The 20,414-nt window shown below is 51.1% G+C and overlaps 1 protein-coding gene across 2 annotated transcripts; it reads left to right on the forward strand.

Moving 5' to 3' along the window:
* The first annotated feature begins 2,629 nt into the window (after window positions 1–2,629).
* STX12 (syntaxin 12) lies at window positions 2,630–19,863 on the forward strand. 2 transcript variants are annotated; one of them, XM_054170344.1, is made up of 9 exons: window positions 2,630–2,828; window positions 7,128–7,197; window positions 9,445–9,544; window positions 12,276–12,413; window positions 14,186–14,229; window positions 16,124–16,226; window positions 16,701–16,773; window positions 16,923–17,005; window positions 18,420–19,863. In XM_054170344.1, the coding sequence occupies exons 1-9, from the start codon at window positions 2,648–2,650 to the stop codon at window positions 18,513–18,515; spliced, it is 888 nt and encodes a 295-aa protein (XP_054026319.1). In that variant the 5' UTR covers window positions 2,630–2,647; the 3' UTR covers window positions 18,516–19,863. The 2 variants fall into 2 exon arrangements, with proteins under 2 accessions (XP_054026319.1, XP_054026318.1); XM_054170343.1 differs by having other exon boundaries at window positions 2,631–2,828; window positions 16,121–16,226.
* Window positions 19,864–20,414: the final 551 nt, after the last annotated feature.

Consider the following 20,414-nt stretch of genomic DNA (forward strand, 5'->3'; position numbering starts at 1 on the left):
GAAAATTTTCCTGGGCACAGCCTGAAGCTACCACAAGTAGCCTAGAGAAGAGGAGGCTCAGGGGAGATTTTATTGCTGTCTGCAACTACCTGAAGGGAGGCTGTAGCCAGGAGGGGGTTGGTCTCTTCTCCCAGGCACCCAGCACCAGAACAAGAAGACACAGTCTCAAGCTGCACCAGGGGAAGTTTAAGCTCAAGGTGAGGAGAAAGTTCTTCACAGAGAGAGTTGTTAGCCATTGGAATGGGCTGCCCAGGGAGGTGATGGAGTCACTGTCCCTGGAGGTGTTCAAGAGGGGACTGGACGTGGCACTTGGTGCCATGGTTTAGTAGTCATGAGGTGTTGGGTGGCAGGTTGGACTTGATGATCTTTGAGATCTTTTCCACCCTTGTTGACTCTATGATTCTGTAAGTACAGACTAGCTACTCCTGCAGCCCAGCAGCACCCTGGGTTTGCTTCATTCACTGAATGAAGCCTTTCCGAGCAGGGGGAGCATGAGGGTTATTCCCCTAGAACACTGCTGAAGCTGACAAGCAAGTTCCAGTTCCTAACGTTTAAACAGACCAAGGAATGGTGTTTCACCAAAACCTCTGCCCTCTGGATGGGTATTTTCTGCATTCTATTTCAGATTGGTTTCTGTCATCGACAGGGCAGTCTGGGAACTGCCTGTGCTCCCTTGGGCACTGCTGGGGCCACACCTGGAGTACTGGGGTCAGGTCTGGGCCCCTCAAGAAGGACACTGAGGTACTGGAGCAGGTCCAGAGAAGGGCAACAAAGCTGAGGAAGGGTCTGGAGAACAAGGCTGAGGAGGAGCAGCTGAAGAAGCTGAGTGTGTTCAATCTGGAGAAGAGGAGGCTGAGGGGAGACCTCATTGCTCTCTACAGCTCCCTGAAGGGAGGCTGCACTGAGCTGGGTGTTGGGCTCTGCTCCCTGATATCAGGTGACAGAAGAGCAAATGACCTGAAATTGTGCCAGGGGAGGGTTAGGATGGTGATGTGGAAAAATTTCTTTGCTGCAAGAGTGGTCAGGGATTGGCAGAGGCTGCCCAGGGAGGTGGTTGAGTCCCCATCCCTGGAGGCGTTCCAGAAACCTGTGGCCACGGCACTTGGGGTCACGAAGGTGCTGGATTGATGGTTGGCTTTGATGATCTTGGAGGCCTTTCCCAACCAAAGCAGTTCTATGAACCTATGATTGTAAATGTTTTTATCTATTGGCTACAACAATTTTAAGTCCAGATACGATTCCCTCCAGTGATGGCATTAAGAAAGCACCTCCAAGTCAGCTCATTATATATTTTAAGCAGAAATTAAAACAGGAAAGGAAAACAATATATTCCAGCCTTGATTAAGATTAGTTGCATGACCAAGCAAATTACACAACTGATTATTCAAATTCAATTGCTCGAAGCAGGCATTTCCCCAGGATGTGTGTCAGGTTTTGAGGTGCAATTTCAAGCAGTGTTGCATGGAAACAATCTCATAATTGCCTTTGACAGCTCTGTAAGAATGGACAGATAAAGTTTAATAGCAGATTGTTGTGCCTGCCCTACTCCTAAACACTTAGCCATTACTCTCCCACTGCTTTATTGCCTCATTATAAACCCTGTGCCTTTCAGAAAGGCTAAAGGACTTGGTGCTTTTCGGAGGCACTACAGCAGGGCTGATCCAGCAAAGCCCCAAACACCAGCTGCCTGTTTTGCCTTGCACTCACCCAAGCACAGGTTAAGAGCAAATCTATTCTATGGCCAGCACATAAAGGGTTGGCTACAAGGAGGATGGAGATTCCCTTTTCACAAGGAGTCTAATGGAGAATTCAAGGGCTGATGGAGACAAGTTACTGCTGGGGACATTCCCATTGGACTCCAGAAGGAAATGATTGTCCATGAGAGCAGGCAGAGCCTGGAATCATCTCCCAGTGGAAGCAGTGGAGTCCCCTGCACTGGGCAGTTTCAGGCTCAGCTTGCCAGGGTTGTAGGCCAGCTCATTTCAGTTCATTTAGGCTGGACACTAGGAAAAGCCTTTTCACAGAGAGGGTGGTCAGGCACTGGTGGTGCAGTTGCCATCCCTGGGCGTGTTTAAAAGCCATCTAGATCTGCTGCTGGTGACAGGCTTGGTGCGGTGGGCAAACGGCCGGAATGGAGGATCCCAGAGCTCCTTTCTGGCCCGGGTGATTCTGTGATCCTGTGCGATTTCAACTCCACCATCACCGAGAAAGCTTGGACCAGGTGGTGCTTGGGGCGCCTTCCAACCTGGCATTCTGTGATCCTGTGAAGCCAGGCTTGGCTCTCTGCGGGTCTGCAGTGACAGCTTCCCCCGCTGCCCTCGGGCGGTTCCTGGCATCTGGCCACAGGATGAGGTGGATCAGGAAGCCTCCTGTCCCACCCAGCTGAAGAATCGTAGTTGCGCCCTGGCAGGGAGCCAGCGGAGGGCGCAGCTTTCCCTGCCCACGCGCAGGTACGGAGCCCGCACGCACGGAGCCTGCCGCCAGGGCCGGCCGCGGGCCGCGCCGCACGCAGCGACCTCTCCCCGCGACGGGCGCGGGCGGGGCGCGCGCCGCGTTGCCACGGCAGCCGCGGGCACCCCGCCCCTGGAGCGCGCAGGCGCCGGGGCCGCGCCCGGGGCGTGCGCGGGGCTCCGTCACACGGCCGCGCATGCGCGGAGCCGGCGCGTCTCTGTCAGCTGGGCCCGGCGGCGCTGCGCTCCCTGCTCCCGCCCCAACCATGTCGTACGGACCGCTGGACCCCTACCGCCCCGGGCCGCCGGCCCCGCCGCGGGACTTCGGCAGCATCATCCAGACATGCAGCGCCAACGTGCAGCGCATCGCGCAGTACAGTGAGTGCGCCCGGGCCCGGGGGGGGAACCGGGCGGCCCAGCCCGGCAGCGCCCCGCCGGGGCCGCGGGGGTGCTCTGCTCGGGGTCCCGCGGGAGCCGCCGTTCCCCGGGGCTGGCGGAGCCTCCGTCAGGGCGGTGCCGGGCGGGGGGAGCCGCAGAGCCCCGCACCGTGAGCTGCCGGCAGCGGAGCCCCCTCCGCCGTACCCGGTCCCTAGCAGCTCGTCCGCCGCTGCCCTGGCTTTGCTGCGGGGTTTGCGGCGCCGTGGCCGAGCTGCGCGTTTCCAGCGGCGCCGAAGCCCTCCGCCGCCCCCGGCTTGCGGTCCGCCTTGCGGGGCCGTCAGCGGGCGCTGAGGCGGCAGCGGGCAGCGGAGGCTGTCGCGGATGTCCCCCAGCCGTGCGCAGGGCGCGGGGGAAGCCGCACGGCAGCTGCTGGCGCGGAGCTGCCCCTGCCCTCCTCACCGCTGGCCTTCCGCAGGGAAGGCTTCAGCCGGACAGGCTGCCCTGAAGGCAAGGGGCTTGCAGTTTCCTGGTCGTGTGGCTGTGGTTGGAGACAGTGATCAGTGTGTCATCAGCTAATCGTTTGAAATCCTTGTATTGATCGCTGAAATACTGCTTACTTCCAAAAGAGGCTTTGATCCCACCCTCGCTGCTAAAAAAGGCCTTCGTTGTCCCGATCCGCAGGGGTTTTAGGGCAAAGTCAGTGGAACTCATTGGTTCTTCCTGAAGTTGTTGACGTACCCAATTCGGTTGCACAAAGCTATTAGCACAGCTGGAGCTGCTGCGGTCGTTTCCTTGTAGTACAGGCACAGCTGCTAGCTGAGTTGCTCCTGAGCTCACCGAAGCACACAGGAGCTGTCTGGGCTTTCCCCTTTTTTTCTTTACACCCTGCCTCCCTCCCGTGGCACTGCTGTGAGCTTCCCCTTCGACGTAGTTCAGCTTCTCTTCCTCACAGGGCAAGCTTCCACCGTCTCATGACCAGCAGCCACCCTGTCTGGGCACACTGACATTCACACATGAAACAAACAGCCTTAGAGATTGTATCAGGGTGGGTGGGAACCGGCAGAACATCTGACTGAACGTTCTGGTCATTAACTTTACTACACTTATAAAAGCTTGCCATTGAAGCCTGGGAGCAGAGATCCTGAAGCTTTAAGCCTCTCCTCATTTCCCCTTCCATTCCTTACCCAGCAAACCGTGGAGACCACTATCATTGACTGCTTTTGGGAAAGTGTAGGTAGTATTTCTCACAAAATGAATAGAAAAGGGGTGACCTGAGGTGGCAGAGCTGTTGCTTGCAAGACTGCTAGATTACCTAGGCATCTGGAGCAGAGATTGAAATGGTTTAGGTAATCTTAAGTGTAAAATAGACACTGTGGGGAAGGCTTTACAGCCTAAAATTGAAGGGGTTTGGAAACTGAAAGGTGCTGGTTGAGGAAGCTCTCTGTGCCATGTGAGTACTCACTATGCAGAGAATCAAGTCAGGAGCTCCTTTGGCCTCCCAGACACTTTGCTCTGACCCTGTGTAGCCTCTCTGCACTGCTGCTGGCTGAGGTAAACTGAAGCATAGCAAGCTGCTGGACCTGGCTCAGAGCAGGACAGGAAGCACAGAGCTGGCACAGAAGTGGGACTCAGAAACAGTTTTCTCCCAGTGGAGGAAGAAAATAGATCATAAAGTATCTGGACATTAGAGCTCTTTGATATCCACACACAGGGTGTACTCCATGTGGCTTTTGCCTCTTTGATGTGACTGTGAACTCTTCTGACCTTCCTGTGGCTGACAGAGCTGTCAGGTACCTGCAGCCTTGCCTGTTAAAGTCATGTTCAGCTGAGTGTAGCAGCTGAACAGATCCTTGCTGCTTTGGAGCCTGGAATTCTGAGTCGTGTTGGATGCAAAGGCAGAATCGTTGCCTAATTACTGACACATCATATTGCAGCCTTAGCCTTGCTCTAAACCACTGGGCATTAAAGGAAGGGCCTGTTGGAGGAATCTGATGTTTCTCCAGAAACACAGTGAGGGACCTGGAGTGGCCTGCTCCAGGCTGAAAGCAGCACCAGTGGGAGGGCTGTCACTGAACTGGAAGGAGCTCTTCACAGAATCACAGAATGGTAGGGGTTGGAAGGGACCCCTGGAGATTGGGTCCAATGACCCTGCTAAGGCAAAGTCACCTAGGGTGGCTCACCCAGGAACACATCCAGGCAGCTTTTGAATGTCTTCAGAGAAGGAGACTCCACAACCTCTCTGGGCAGCCTGCTCCAGGCCTTCAGCAGCCTCACAGGGACAAAGTTTTCCCTTCTGTTCCTGTGGCACCTGCTCTGCTCCAGCTTGCCCCCAGTGCCCCTTGTGTTGCCCTTGGACATCCCTGAGCAGAGCCTGGCTCCAGCCCTGCACATCTTTATCCCCAGCAATGAGGGCAGCCCTCAGGCTCCTCTGCTCTAAGCCCCAGCTCCCTCAGCCTGTCCTCACAGGGAGATGTCTCACTGCCTGTGCCTCTGCTCTGGACCCTTTCAGGCAGTTGCCTGAAGCCCTTCTTGAACTGAGGGGCCCAGAACTGGGCACAGTATTCCAGATGCAGCCACACCAGGGCAGAGTAGCTCTTGCTGAAGGGATATCTCAACTCAGTTCAACTGCCTGCAGAGCTGTATTAAGCTGATCCTCCTAGATCTTGTCTCTTAATGCTTGATGGGACAACATTTGATTTCTTGATTGATTGGAGCCAGGCAACCATTGTGCTGCTGCCATGAGCACCCAGCATCTCCAGCAATGGCAGCAGTTGTGCAGCTGCAGAATGAAGTGGCTCAGCTTGTTGATATGTCCAAAAATAATCTGAGGTAGAGAAAGTGGGCAGAGAAGACTGGTTTGTGTGCCAGGTGGGTTAGCAGTTTGAGATGATTCTCTGTGTGCTTGCATGTTCAGCAGTGCCTACAGGGGGAAATGGGGAAAACACAGGGGGAAAGAGGACTGGAGTAGCTCTCCTCACAACAGCCTGATTGCAGATCAGTGCAAGCTAATCATGAAGGGTAATTTGCTGTCTGCTCTTCTTGAAGGATTGTTTGTGCTGGACTTTATTATGCAACACAGCATAATAAAGTTCTTGTGCAGCACTGATATCCTAAAAGACAGAACTAGCAGAATCAACCAGAGAATCATAGAATTATTAGGGTTGGAAGGGAGCTCAAGGCTCAGCCAGTCCCAACCCCCCTGCCATCCCCAGGGACACCTCACACTACAGCAGGTTGCTCACAGCCACCTCCAGCCTGGCTGCAAAAACCTCCAGGGATGAGGCTTCTACCACCTCCCTGGGCAACCTGTGCCAGTCTCTCACCACCCTCATGGGGAACAACTTCTTCCTAACATCCAATCTGAGTCTACCCATTTCTAGTTTTGCTCCATCCCCCCCAGCCCTATCACTCCCTGACACCCTTAAAAGTCCCTCCCCAGCTTTCCTGTAGCCTCCCTCAGACACTGGAAGGCCACAATTAGGTCTCCTCAGAGCTTTCTCCTCTCCAGACTGAACAACCCAAACTCCCTCAGTCTGTCCTCATAGCAGAGCAGCTCCAGCCCTCTGCTCATCCTCATGGCCCTTCTCTGGACACCTTCCAGCACCTCCAGATCCTTCCTGGAACAGAGGCTCCAGAACTGAACACAAACTCCAGGCGGGGTCGGAGCAGAGGGGGAGAATCCCTTCCCTCACCCTGCTGGCTATGCTTCTTTTGCTGCAGCCCAGGCTCTGCTTGGCTCTCTGGGCTGCAAGTGCTGACTGCTGGCTCCTGTTGAGCTTCTCATCCCCCAGCACCCCCAAGTCCTTTTCTTCAGGGCTGCTCTCAAGCCAGTCCCTGCCCAGCCTATATCAGTGCCTGGGATTGCCCTGACCCAGCTGCAAGACCTTGCACTTGGCCTTGTTGAACCTCATGAGGTTGTCCTGGGCCCATCTCTCCAGCCTGTCAAGGTCCTTAATCTGGATGGCATCCCTTCCCTCCAGCCTGTATCTGCTGCACCAGGTGTGTTAGTTGGTCTGAAAAGGATGAGGAAGAGGAGTGCAAAGCTTTTAGGTCCATGCACTTGTCCCTGAGGGTGTATCACTGTCACTTCTTCATCTGAGGGCTGCTCTGTTGGGCTGGATTGTGTCCAAATGGGGATGTTTCAAAACCAGTTTGCATTTAAAGCAAGGAATGGAAGTGAGGAAAGGAGGTGACTTGACAGCTTCAGTCAAGTCAAACCTTGAGACATATTCTTGGGGGAAAGCTGGAGGGATGAAATCCACTAGAACTTGTCTTCCTAACTCATCTTTTTATCTTCAGCTGCTCAGATAAAGAATTTGATGATCCAGCTGGGAACCAAGCAGGATTCCAGCAAGCTCCAGGAGAACTTGTAAGTATTAACTGAGCTAACATTTGTGTGTTTCATTTTTATCTGCATCCTGAGAGGACCTTGCTTTGGAGACGCTTGATGAGCTACATTTAATGCAGTCCTACTGATCAGAAATGACTGGCTGCAGTAAGTCAGTTACTGGATGAATGGAGGTGTTTCTGCAGGACTCTGGAGAAGCCATTCAGAGCTACAGGAATGGTTAGAGAATCTTTAGGTTACTTGTAAAGGGGTGAGAGGACATCAGGCATGCATTAGCTGGACTCTGAGAACTAGCCATAGTAGCTTCACTTGTGACTTACAACACACCTGTGCCACAGGAGACATTTGGCCCTCTTGTAAAAGCAATAAGCAAAACCAGCCAGGAAGACCAATAAATGATGAGGGAGTAGCTTGTGGGACAGGTGGATTTAGGCACTAGAAAGATTAGCCAGCCCATGTGCAGCCGAAATGCCACATGTCATTTCAGGAGAATGTGGCTGTGGGGAAGACGTTGTCCAAACTGAGCCCTCGAGAGGCTGAGCAGGCAGCCTGTGTCTGGGCATCTTTCACAGCCTTGGGATGCACAAACAGCAAGTTAGGAGAAGAGTCATTTGTAGAGTCATTAAAGAAAACCTGTAAGTAATTCTGCCTGCATCTCCTGAGGAGAATCTCTGAATCTGCAACTTGCCCAGCTTTAGAACAGCTGAGTTTAGGGAAGTTGATGGCTGGTGCTGGTAATCACCTTGCATTAGAAGGGGGAGATCAGGTGAGATGATCAGATTGGAGCCTGGCTGGTGGAGAGGAGAGTTTGTCTGAGCTGCTTCGTTGCCTGGATCTGTATTTAATCTATAGATTAAGGAACTAAACACTAATCAAATAGCTTTCCAGTTAATTGTGTTGTAGAAGTGGCCCTGCTCTTTAGGGCTAGAGTGGTTGTGCTCCACAAACAGTCAGCTGCCATAAAACTTAACACCAAAATGTGTGGTGGAGTTATTCAGCTCACACTGCAGCTCAGCTTCCCCAGCCTGAGCACTCTGTGTGGCTACTGGGCTGCTGAGCTTCACTTCAGCATCTTGCATCCACTGAGTGGCAAAGGGCCTGGCCCTTGGTTCAGTGCTTTGTGCCTTCCTGGTTTGCAGTCCTAGACTGCAAAATAAACCTCCTGGCTCTGTTCTCAGTGGAGCCCTGGCAGTCTGTCTCATCAGCTGCACCTTTGATGCATGAAGTTCAGTGCCAGGACTGTCTGCAGTGTGGTGCTGGTGAAGGTGCTGCTGCACTGCATCCTTTGCAACCACAGCTTTGAGTTGAAATGTTGCTGGAAAACCTGAAGGCTCAAGGGAAAGCCTTGCACTTCCCAAAGCAGGAGCTGGATCCTTCCTCCCTCTGACCATTAATTCTCACCAAAATATAAGAATTTAGTATCTCTGAGTCTCTGTATCTGTATCAAATGGGCATTTCACCAATGGAGTTGGCAGTTCTCAAGTGAGCAGTTACCACCTGGCACAGAAAGAGTTCACACTAAAAACCGATGCTGCTCACTGAGAGAAGTTCTCTCTTCCTTGAGTTTCTCTCTCTTATCTTTTAAAACCTCCTGATTAGCAGGGAGCACAGGACTTTGAACCCCTTCTTAAAGTGTAGTCCAGAGTCCAGTTGATGGTAAAAGCTAAATGTGCCTCTCTGTTCCATTAGGGGGAAAACCTCACCAGAAAGATGGAGAGGGTCCAGAGGAGGGCCAGGAAAATGATCCAGGGGGCTGCAGCAGCTCTGCTGTAAAGACAGGCTGAGGGAGCTGGGGTTGTTCAGCCTGGAGAAGGATTCAGGGAGAACTTAGAGCAGCCTTCCAGTACCTGAAGGGCTACAAGAAGGCTGCAGAGGGACTGTTCCCAAAGGCCTGCAGGGACAGGATGAGGGACAGTGGTTTGAAATGAGAGCAGAGCAGATTGAGATTGGATGTGAGGAACAAGTTCTGTACCAGGAGAGTGGTGGAACACTGCAACAGGTTGCCCAGGGAGGAGTCTGGGACCCCATCCCTGGAGATATTCAAGGTGAGGCTCAACAGGGCTCTGGGTAACCTGGTCTAGTGGAGGATGTTCCTGCTGACTGCAGGGATTGGACTGGATGAGCTTTGGAGGTCCCTTCCAACCCAGAGCATTCTGTGATAAACTGTGGGCCATCTCAGCCCCCCTGCTTGGTCATTGTGTTGGAAAGGGAAATGCTCAGAGTCTGCATTGCAGGTAGAAGCTTTTGTTCCTGTGCTTGCCCTTTCAGACAGCAGCTCCAGCACTCTGCAAACCGCCTGGCCAAGGAGACCAATGAGTATCTCAAGGAGCTGGCGTCTCTGCCACTTCCCCTCTCTGCCTCTGAACAGGTAGGTACACAGGATCTGCCTGCCCAGATTTTCACAGCACTCAGTTCATGAAACTAGCTTAGACCACAGCCTCAGAGAGAGCAGCCTTCTGCAGAGTTGTTGGAGGAGGCACACTGGATGCATTCTGTCTGCTTGTGACACTGGCAAAACAACATTTCCTGGAGGCAAAGAGGTACAAAACTTCATCACATGAGAGCAGGCAGCCATCAATGTTTGGGGAGGTTGGAGGATGCAGTGCTGCTTTTCTGAGTAAATCACCTTTAATATTTAATAGGGCAAGAGAGGGGATTCTGCCCCTGGACTCTGCTCTGCTGAGACCTCACCTCCAACACTGCCTCCAGTTCTGGTGTCCTCAGCAGAAGAAGGACACAGAGCTGTGGAGTGAGTCCAAAGGAGGCCACAAAGATGATCCAAGGGCTGGAGCAGCTCTGCTGTGAGGCCAGGCTGAGGGAGCTGGGGCTGTGCAGCCTGGAGAAGAGATGACTCATGGGGGACCTCAGAGCTGCCTTCCAGTACCTGAAGGGATCCTGCAGGAAGGCTGCAGAGAGACTTCCTGAGGGTGTCTGGAGACAGGCCAAGGGGGAAGGATTTGAAGCTGAGGCAGAGCAAGGTTAGACTGGAGCTGAGGAAGAAGTTCTTGAGTGTGAGGGTGATGAGGCTCTGGCACAGGCTGCCCAGGGAGGCTGTGGATGCCTCCTGCCTGGACGTGTTCAAGGCTGGGCTGGATGAGGCCCTGAGCAGCTGAGTCTGGCTGGGAGGTGTCCCTGCCTATGGTGAGGAGGTTGATGATCTCTGAGGTCCCTTCCAACCTGAGCCATTCTGTGACTGCTTAGTAATAATTTTAAACACAGTTATTTTTCAGCAATGTTATTAACAGTGCTCTGGGGCAGCTTTTAGGATAACTCCCAGCCAACTGCACATCAGTGTGAAATGTGAGCACCCCAAACAGCTTCCCCTTGCATGGGATTGATCAGCAGCAGGGAACAGCTGACTCACCTGACTCTCAGTTGAATAAAGCAAAATACAGTGAGGCAGAGCTTCTGACTTTGGCTCTTGCCAAACAGCCTCTTGAGTCCTCCCTTCCTATGGAAAAATGAAGGGACAGTCCTCTGCTGCTGGCATTTCCTTGCTCTGCTTCCAGTGAGTGCCACAGGCCTGATGTGTCTCAGCCTGGGGCTGCTGTTTGGATGTGGGTCAGCAGATGTTGTCCCAGGCTAATTCTGGGGTTGGAGGTTTATGTGCCAGTTGCAAGCATGGCCACGTTTTGCCTGTTTGTTAATCTCCCTCTGGTGATCAAAATCCTGTCATGTGCATCTCACTGAGTGCTGCAGGGATGGGCAGTGGAGGCTGCTGGAGCAGTCCAGGCAGTCAGCAGTAGCTGGCACAAGGATTATTGCTTCTGGATGGCTCATATGGAGGCTGCAGTGTATTGGAGGCTGCTGTCGTGGTTTAGGGCAGAAGAAATTAATTGCCAACATTTATTTCCTTGGAATTGCTGAGGCCTTGATAGAAACTCATTGAAGGATTGCAGAAGTGGAAAGCCTGCAGTTTGAGGCAGCTGTTTGGAACACCTTCAATAGAAAACATAAAAACTGAGCTTGTTCAGCTTGGGGGCCCCCAGCACAAGGACATGGAACTGTTGGAGAGGGTCCAGAAGAGGCCACAAAGATCATCAGAGGACTGTGGGGACAGGCTGGGAGAGTTGGGGCTGCTCAGCCTGGAGAAGAGAAGGCTCCAGGGAGACCTCAGAGCAGCCTTCCAGTACCTGAAAGGGCTCCAGGAAAGCTGGGGAGGGACTTGTGACAAGGGCTGGGAGTGCCAGGATGAGGGACAATGGCTTTGAGCTAGGAGAGGGCAGATTGAGACTGGAGATGAGGAAGAAATTGTTGAGAGTGAGGGTGGGGAGACACTGGCACAGATTGCCCAGGGAGGCTGTGGCTGTCCCCTGCCTGGAGGTGTTCAAGCCAGGCTGGATGAGGCCTTGAGCACCCTGGGCTGGTGTCCCTGCCCATGGCAGGGGGTTGGAACTGGATGAGCTTTAAGATCCCTTCCAAGCTAAACCATTCCATGCTTCTATGTGAGCATCCCTGGGCCAGGGTTTTTCACAGCTTGTTTCCCCTACCTGGGATGTCAGCACTCCAGGGAGATGCTCTGTGGAAGCTAAATAAGTTGATACTGTAACATGGGGAGAAAAGATGAACTGCAATGGTTATCAGGACTAAGGATGTTCTCTGGCCAAATAACAGCAGGCTTGTAGTGTGGCATGGCTGGGGGAGAGAGCTCATGGCAGTGGCTCATGGGTGTTGGCATCAGTCCTGGAGCTGTGGGCTTCCTATGATTGGCAGAAAGTTAGGGGTTGTCTTAGCAGGGCATGAGGAAGTTAAGTAGCTCCAGATTGGCTAAGACATTGTAGCAGCCAAAAGGTACATGGTTAAATGTGGCAGGCTCCTGGGCCATGCTTTGAATGAAAGCAGTGATGCAGCAGAGCTCTCAACTTCACACTTAGAACTGGACTAAAATTAGAGGAACCTTACTGCCCCGAAAGTGTTCTGCAGCAGGCAAGGCACAGAGCACTCAGGAGGAAGAATTTAAACAGGCTGGGGGTTCGTTCTCCCAGGCACCCCAGAAGATCCCTGGAGTGGCAGCACTCGGTGTTGTGGTTGGCAGGAAGGGTCTGGCAGTGACCTTGCCAGGAATGGCCACATCTGAGCTCTGGGTTTTGTTCCTGCAGCGCCAGCAGAGGCTTCAGAAGGAGCGTTTGATGAACGACTTCTCCACAGCCCTGAACAACTTCCAGGCAGTCCAGAGGAGAGTGTCAGAGAAGGAAAAGGAGACTGTGGCGAGGGCCAGAGCTGGCTCCCGTATCTCTGTGAGTACTGAGACCAAAGCTGCTGCTGATGGAGAGAACTGGGAGGTTTGGAGAGATCTTGTGCCTCCCTGCCGACCTGCTGACACCTTCCTGAGGGCAGATGAGGTGTGGGGGTGTTAGTCCCATTGCAGATGTTGTAAGCAGGCACTGATTTGGGTGTGCTCCTTGTGAATGTTAGTAGAGGAGGGCCACAAAAAACATCAGGGGTTGGAGAACCTCTGCTACAAAGACAGGCTGAGGGAGCTGGGGGTGTTCAGCCTGGAGAAAAGAAGGCTCCAGGGAGACTTAGAGCAGCCTTCCAGTACCTGAAGGAGGCTACAAGAAGGATGGAGAGAGCCTGTTGACAAAGGCCTGCAGGAACAGGATGGGGACAATGGCTTCAGGCTAGAACAGATTTAGACTGGATGTGAGGAACAAGTTCTGCACCATGAGAGTGGTGGAAGACTGGAACAGGTTGCCCAGGGAGGTGGTTGAGGCTTCATCCCTGGAGACATTCAAGGTGAGGCTGGACAGGCTCTGGGCAACCTGATCTAGTGGAGGATGTCTCTGCTGAGTGCAGGGGGTTGGACTGGATGAGCTTTGCTGGTCCCTTCCAACCCAGAGCATTCTGTGGCTGTGAACCTGGTAGTTGCAAATGTTGTGAGGATGAGATGGGAAGTCCAAGTAGAGCTACTCACAAAGTGCTGCAGGCTGCTCTTTGCTTGACATCAGCCCTGGACTATGAAATGTAGGAGATCATTTGGAAGCTGCCCACACCTTAAATTGCATCTCAAATCTCACCCTGGGTTTCTTTAGTTTCTTGCTGCCAGTACCTCCAGTGTATGTTCAAACCTTCTCCTTCTTCTGTTGGATTTTGACAAAGCCCTCAGAATTTGTAATAAAAAGGCCATTTTTGTCCCCTTGCCTTGGGGCTTTGTGTTAAGCAACCATTCAGAACTGCTCCAAGGGAACACATTGATCTGTTGGGTATCACTGAGAACCTTTTGCTGTCTGTTGAGAAAAGAAATGCCAAACAATGACAGCAGAGCTGAGTAAACAGAGCAGGTGCTTTGATTGCTCTGACTTGCAGAGACAGTCTGAATCTAAAAATTGCACCTAAAGATTAATGTGGATCTAAATTAACCTTATTTAAATCTGGAAGTTGAAGTGCCAGTGGCTTTCTCAAAGATCTCTCTGGACAGACATGCTTTACCCTGCCTGGTGAGACTGCATATGGAATCTTGTGTGCAGTTCTGGGCCCCTCAGTTCAAGAAGGACCTCAGGGAACTGCTTGAGAGAGTCCAGTGCAGAGCCACAAAGCTGCTGCAGGCAGTGGAACATCTCCCTGTGAGGACAGGCTGAGGGAACTGCGGCTTGGAGCTGGGAGCAGAGGAGCCTGAGGGCTGCCCTCATCGCTGGGGATAAAGATGTGCAGGGCTGGAGCCAGGCTTTGCTCAGGGATGTCCAAGGACAGCACAAGGGGCACTGGGGGCAAGCTGGAGCAGAGGAGGTGCCACAGGAACAGAAGGGAAAACTTTGTCCCTGTGAGGGTGCTGGAGCCTGGAGCAGGCTGCCCAGAGAGGTTGTGGAGCCTCCTCGTCTTCAGACTTTCCAGACCCACCTGGATGTGTTCCTGTGTCCTGCCCTGGGTGATCCTGCCCTGGCAGGGGGATTGGACTTGATCTGTAGAGGTCCCTTCCAAGCCCTCCCATTCTGTGATTCAAGATTCGCCTGTTGGTTTGGGGAGGGGCCCTGACACTCATCAAGGCTAATAACTGCTTTCTGTCTTGCAGGCTGATGAGCGGTTCAGAGAAGAGCAGCTTGTGTCCTTTGATAGGTAACTGTGCCTTCTGCTCCTGGTCTTCTGCTTTTAACTCTCTGAAGATTTTGTGGTGAGAGATGTTATGGTAAATTGGGCAAGGCTCTGCTAGTGGAATGCAAAGCAGAAGGATTTGAAATGCAGTTGTTACAGTGCTTTAAATATGCAGTGTCAAAAAAGAACTGCCTGGGACAGAGTTTTATCCTCCTAAATGTGGGTTTGCTGCCCTGAGGAGGAGAGTAGAGTCCCTAGAGTGTGGCAGTTAGAGCTCCTCACTTTCTGGACTATGAGCACAAGATCAGCAGACAGGGTTTCTCTCACTGTGACTCCTTCCACAAAGAGCCACTGTCATGGGTTTGGGTGTTCTCCAGCAGCCCTCTTGGAGCTATTAGAGTAGTGGATGAAGCTGCCTAAAACTGAGAGGTCCTGGATGTGTGCACTGGCAAACTAGTCCTGGAACATGCACAGAACAGAGCACTTCTGTCACCTGCCAGAGCAGTAACTGTGTGCCTGCAGAGCTGACAGGCTTGGAAAGTGCTCAGCAGCTGCATGGGGTGGGGAGAGAACTCAAGGCACTGCAGGAGTGTCTCTGACCCATGTCTCACTTTGTGCTGTTGGAGAGAACTGGAATTAAATCTGTCAGCACTGTCTGTATAAATCCTTCAGCTTTCTAAACCAGGAGACCTGGCTCACACACCCAGCAAACTGCACCTCAGCAGGGCAGCTCTTGGTGTGCAGCTCATTCAGTAGCCCATGGCCAGTTGGACTGCCCAGGGAGGTGGCTGAGTCACCAACCCTGGATGTGTTCAAAGGTGGTTTGGATGTGGTGCTTGGGGACTTTGTAGAGTAGGGTCAATGGTTGGACCTGATGATCCCAAGGGTCTTTTCCAACCTGGATGTTTCTGTGATTCTGTGATACACAGATGCTGTGATGAGTGTCACTGCAAGGGGAACCAGACAGGTACCTGTTCATGCAGAGGCTCCTAGCTTGGTGAGAGACAGTGACACACAACAGCTGCTCTGCACTCAAAGGTGTGCTACATGCCAGAAAGTTCTCCTTTAGATATCTGAAACCCTGCTGTCATCCTGCAGCTGGACTGAGCCTGATCAGCTGTCTCTGAGCTACTCCTGGGGTTTATTTTCATTCCCTTTGGCACCTTGAGACTTTAAGACTTGCTGTGTGCTGTTGTGTACCTAACACTGGAATGTTGCAGTGCTTTCCAGCACACCTCTGTGCTGAGAAGGACATGCTGCCCTTGAAGAACTTTATATGCTGAACATTGCAGGTACATAGAGGTGTTTGAGGTGCTGCCTCCACTGTAACTGGTGCCAGCTTATCAGGAGAGAGGGAGCCTGGCATGCACAGCTATTTGTATTTTAACATCTCTTGGTGTGTGAGGTTCTTGCTAGACCAATGAGTTCAAAGACTATAACCCTTTAATCTCCAAAGTCCAAATAGCAGCTGAGACTCTTTGAATGCAGAATCTTTCATTCTGGTCCTGTTGTGCTTGCAGCCTGCTCTCTGTCAAGACTTTCACTTTGATTTCTCCTGGTTTAGGGGATGGTGACAGAGGAGGAAGGTACAAGGACTTGGGAAAAAAGTACAGGAGAAGTTAGAACTGAAGTCAGAAGGCTTCCTCTGTGGTGCTGCAGATAACTCTCACCTCCTAGACCTGTGCACCTAACTCAGTGCTTTCCAGCCTCTTCATTTGTCCTTGGTTTCAAATGTTCCAGTTTGTAGGTTGTCACAAACCAGCCCTGTCTCTGTATACAGCTGCAGGGCCAGGAGCTTGGGGGGTGTCTTGTAGGAAACTTTTCAGCTTGAACTCACTGGCACTTTGCTGTAAATGGAGGGGGGAAACAGCTGTGCTGAGAGAAAGAGTCCAACTTCCTTTCCATCTCTTTCCAGCAGTGAAGATTGGAATCAAATGCAGTCTCAGGACGAAGATGTGGCAATAACTGAACAGGACCTTGAACTCATTAAAGAAAGAGAAACAGCAATCAGGCAATTAGAGGTGACCAGTAGATCCTGCACAGTTTGGCAGTATTGGGAGATAATCCAAAGAAGTCTTGCAGTGCTAACTAATGGGATGGGCTGAGGAGATCTGAAGGTGGAGGAATAGAGTTCCTTGTAGAGAGGACTGATACCAGGATCAGTCTCCCTGCTCCTGTTGAGGGACACTAGGTACATTTTCCTTTGGTGCTGACTGGTGGTCCTTCAGAGATGGCAGGAATGACTCAAGTTATGATGTTCATCTCAGTCCCAGATTGTTAATTGCTGGTGCCATGAAAGAGATATTCCATAGCAGGAATATTGTAGGCTCCTGTGTTAAACCCAGGTTCCACAGATGGTAGCATCAAGGAACCTTGCTCAGTGAATGGTGGTATCTGTCCTGACCTTTTGGCAATGCTCAGAAGAGGAACTGAGAATGAAGATCAGAAAAATTGTACCTGATGTTTGTTGTAACTTCTTAAACTGTTGTCTTCAGGCAGACATTTTGGATGTCAATCAGATATTTAAGGATTTAGCCATGATGATTCATGATCAAGGAGATATGATTGGTAAGTGTCTTGGGACTTCTTGTTTGCTACCTGTTATGCCCACATAGATTCATTTTCCCAGTGTTTTGGCTTAAAAGCATTGCATTGCTTATTGGTTTCATTTTCAGGCACTTGAAGCTCTGAAATGAGTTCTCTTCTTTTTTCCATAGATAGCATAGAGGCCAATGTGGAAAGTGCAGAAGTCCACGTGGAAAGAGCCAGTGAGCAGTTACAGAGGGCTGCCTATTATCAGGTAAATTCTGTCTGCTGGGACTGTTGAGCAGTAATGGAACAGACAGGATAAGACACAGAGTGGGGACTGCAGCACACCAAGCATTTTTGAAGACAGCTCCTGCAAGCTGGCACTCACTCAGAACTGTGCTGCAAGGAATAAGAAAGCACTTGAGTCAACAACGCAGCACTGGCATGAGCCTTCTGCTGCAGAGGTTGTGTCTGCTCCTCTGTGTAGGGGTGCTCAGCAAGTTCAGTGCTCAGCTGTCCTTGCTGTTCTCAGGAGTCAGAGCAATTGAGCAAGAACAAATTCTCCTGTTTTCTCCATCTTGTAAACATCAGCCAAGGCTCTGATGCACAGAAATCCTTGCCCAGGCTCAGGAAGCTGCCAGTGACTGGGATTTGCAGCACCCTTCTTTCTAACTCCTAGGTTTCTGTCCTGTTGTCCCTGTCCCATCAAACCTCTTGCAGTAGTTCTCACTGCTGCTTCAGTCTCCCTTGTGTAGGATATTCAATGTTTTCTGTGGGTTCCTTTCATCATTGCTGTCCCTGTAGGTCCAAGTTGTGTGAGGGAAAAAGGGTCCTGCTTCAGTCAGTGCCACACAGAGTCTCACTGCTGGGGCTTGAGGCTTCCACACAAGATTGAAACTCAGACTCCCAAGCTGTTCAGTGGCAATGAAACTCCTGTGCTGTTGAACACAAGGGGGGAAAAGCTTTTACTCTCTGGCAGCATTTAGTTAGCAGTTTTCTCCCCCTCTGTAGCTTCCTTTAGAAAGCTTTGAGGTGTGTTACAAATCCCAGCCCGGGAGCTTTGGATGTGTTTCTCTGGATGGAGAAGAAAGTGGTATCCTCACATACTTAGATATCAGGTTAAAACCATTTGGGGTGTGTGGACAGCCTGGAGTTTTCTATGATGAATAAAGTGATCCAAGCTGTCCAGTGCAAGTAGAGTACCTGCACAGTAAATCATTTAGGCTGTGGAAATGCAACACTATTGCCACACCAGCCCCAAGTGGCTGAGGGGAGATTGTATCAGAGAACTGCTCAGCAGTTGTATTACTTACTTGGAAGATCTAAACAGATGTGTGGCCTTCCTCTGAAGCCATGCTGGTGTCCCTTGGGATGACAAGCTTGTGGTAGGTGTTCCCAGGTGCTCTTTTTTGTGGCCAGCTTGACATCAAGCTTGTTCCTTAAGGGGAGCAGAGCTTGTCACATTTAGACTTAACTGCACCTCTTAGACCATCGTGCTCCTGAAACTAAAACCATTTAGCAGTTTAAGGAACACGCAGAAGTGCTCAGCCCACACTGGCTGCTTCTCTTGAACAAGCACAGGTACCAGGTGCTCTGGTTTGCTGAATCAGTGACATTGAGTGGAGGATTTGCTTTTCCTTGTCATCTGCTCCTGGTGTCAGTGGCTTTTTGTCTTCTTTTCTTAGAAGAAATCCCGTAAGAAGATCTGTATCCTGATTCTTGGCCTTACTGTGGCCTGTATAATCATAGGACTCATTATCTGGATGTCATCAGCAAAATGAACTCTCCAGGTGGATCCTAGTCTCACTGCTGAGATTCCCTTCCCTCAGAGCGAACAGGCTGACCAGGCTGGGAAATGAATTGAGAGAGCACAAGCTGGAACTACTCCTAGTAATAGATATTAGCAACTAATGTGCAGATAACTAGTGTTTGGAATTAGTGAACCATGGAGACAGTATTTATCAGTTTCTATACAAATTATCTTGTTTTATGTAACAGAGATCTATCTCGTGGGTTTGCTTTCTGTACTGTATTATTCCCTGTCCCAACTGTATGCTGAAGTGTGATCAATAAGTGGAGCTGTCTTGTTTTTGACAAGTGGCAACCCTGTAGCATTTCCTGTGTGTGGGTAGCTTTGGTGGACTGGAATAAGAATGACCTTCAAAGAGGGCACAACAGTGATGCACATTACCTTGGTCCAGCAGTTTCTTAGAGTCTCCAGTACCTGCCCCATGGTTTTATTAGTTTCCAAGTGGTTGTGGTCATCAATTCTCTTGAAGAGAAAGATGTCACTGCAGATGTGAATGGCAAGGAGAAGCATGCATGGAACACAGCTGGAACCACTGTGTGCTGCTCAGTGTAGCCTTGTGGTGTTTCTTTTCTCAGCATGGTTTGGGTGGTGGTTTGTTTTTTTTCTCCCCCCCCCAAATTCCACATTTGAGGACAGGATGTTCTGAGAGTTACAATCTAACAATGCAACTTCCTTAGAGACCTTAGCTGGTTGTTTATTATTGGACCTTCCCATGCTGACTCTCAAGCACTAGAAATACAAAGTTTAGCTGCACTCTCCTATTTGTTTGCAGAAACTTCCAGGGAGAAAAGTCACACAAAGGTAAGGAAGTGGTCACCAAAGTTTGCCAGCTAGCAAGATAGATGACTGGTAGATGAAATCTTGCTTCTGAAGAAGTACTCTTGAATCTCACCTGTAGTGTGCCAGTAAATATTATGTGTGGCTTGTGAACATCTGGCATTTCCCATTCTTTATGAAACGAGGTGCAGCAGCTGGCTGAGTGAAGTGCTGGGTTTTGCAGGCTGAGGATGAGTGTGCAAGCAGAAGAGGGCTGGTTCCAGCTGTCTTGCCAGTAGAGCTAGTCTGAAGGTAGCAGCCACTCCCCGCTCTGATGTAGCTCTGAACTGACATCCACTGAGGGAACAGAGATCTGTCCAAAGCCCAACTGAGTGTGGTAAATGCAGCATACTGACCCATTTTGTATTTAACCCTTATTCCATGTCTCCTGTGTAATACAGTAAATGTGAAGCTGGGGAGGGAGGTGTTCTCCCACTTGCACAGTGGTTTGCACTATTGCGCCATCATTCCATCTAACAGCCATCAATAAACACTTTCAAAAGCCTGTGTCAGAGCTTCCTCCTCTTGCAGTTTAGACACTGGCCCAGGACTGCTTGCAGTGCTCTCTGTAAGCTGGGCTGACTTTGGATCAGCAACAGCAGTGCTTCCTCCAGCTTTAATGCTGTGGTCCCTGCTTCTTAGAGTGAAATGAGCTGGAAACACTGACCTGCTTTTACAGGGGCATGCACAAAACTCCTGTGTGGAGAGCTGTACAGGAGCTGATCACAGAAACATTAATCTGATGCCTCAGAAGTAGTGTTGGGTCAGCTTTGACTATTTGCCTGTTGCTACAACTTCAGTTCTGCCGAGTCTGTGCAGCAAGGCGTGACTCGAAAGCAGGGGCCCTGTGTGTTGTTCTGCTCCTCATTAAAAAAGGTCCTCAAGTGCTGGTGCCTGCTGCTCTGTGCACTGCTGCAGGGGAGAGAGTCCTTTGCATGTCACACTTCTGCATGTAGCTCCTCACCATTCTGGGAAGGAGCCTGGGTGCACTGTCGGTAGGATCCATCCTTGTGTGTTTTAGTCCTTTGGCAATTGGGATGGAGAAGTCCAGTTC

This window comes from Dryobates pubescens, chromosome 20, assembly GCF_014839835.1.
Source record: "Dryobates pubescens isolate bDryPub1 chromosome 20, bDryPub1.pri, whole genome shotgun sequence".
In the NCBI taxonomy this organism is placed as follows: Eukaryota; Metazoa; Chordata; class Aves; order Piciformes; family Picidae; genus Dryobates; species Dryobates pubescens.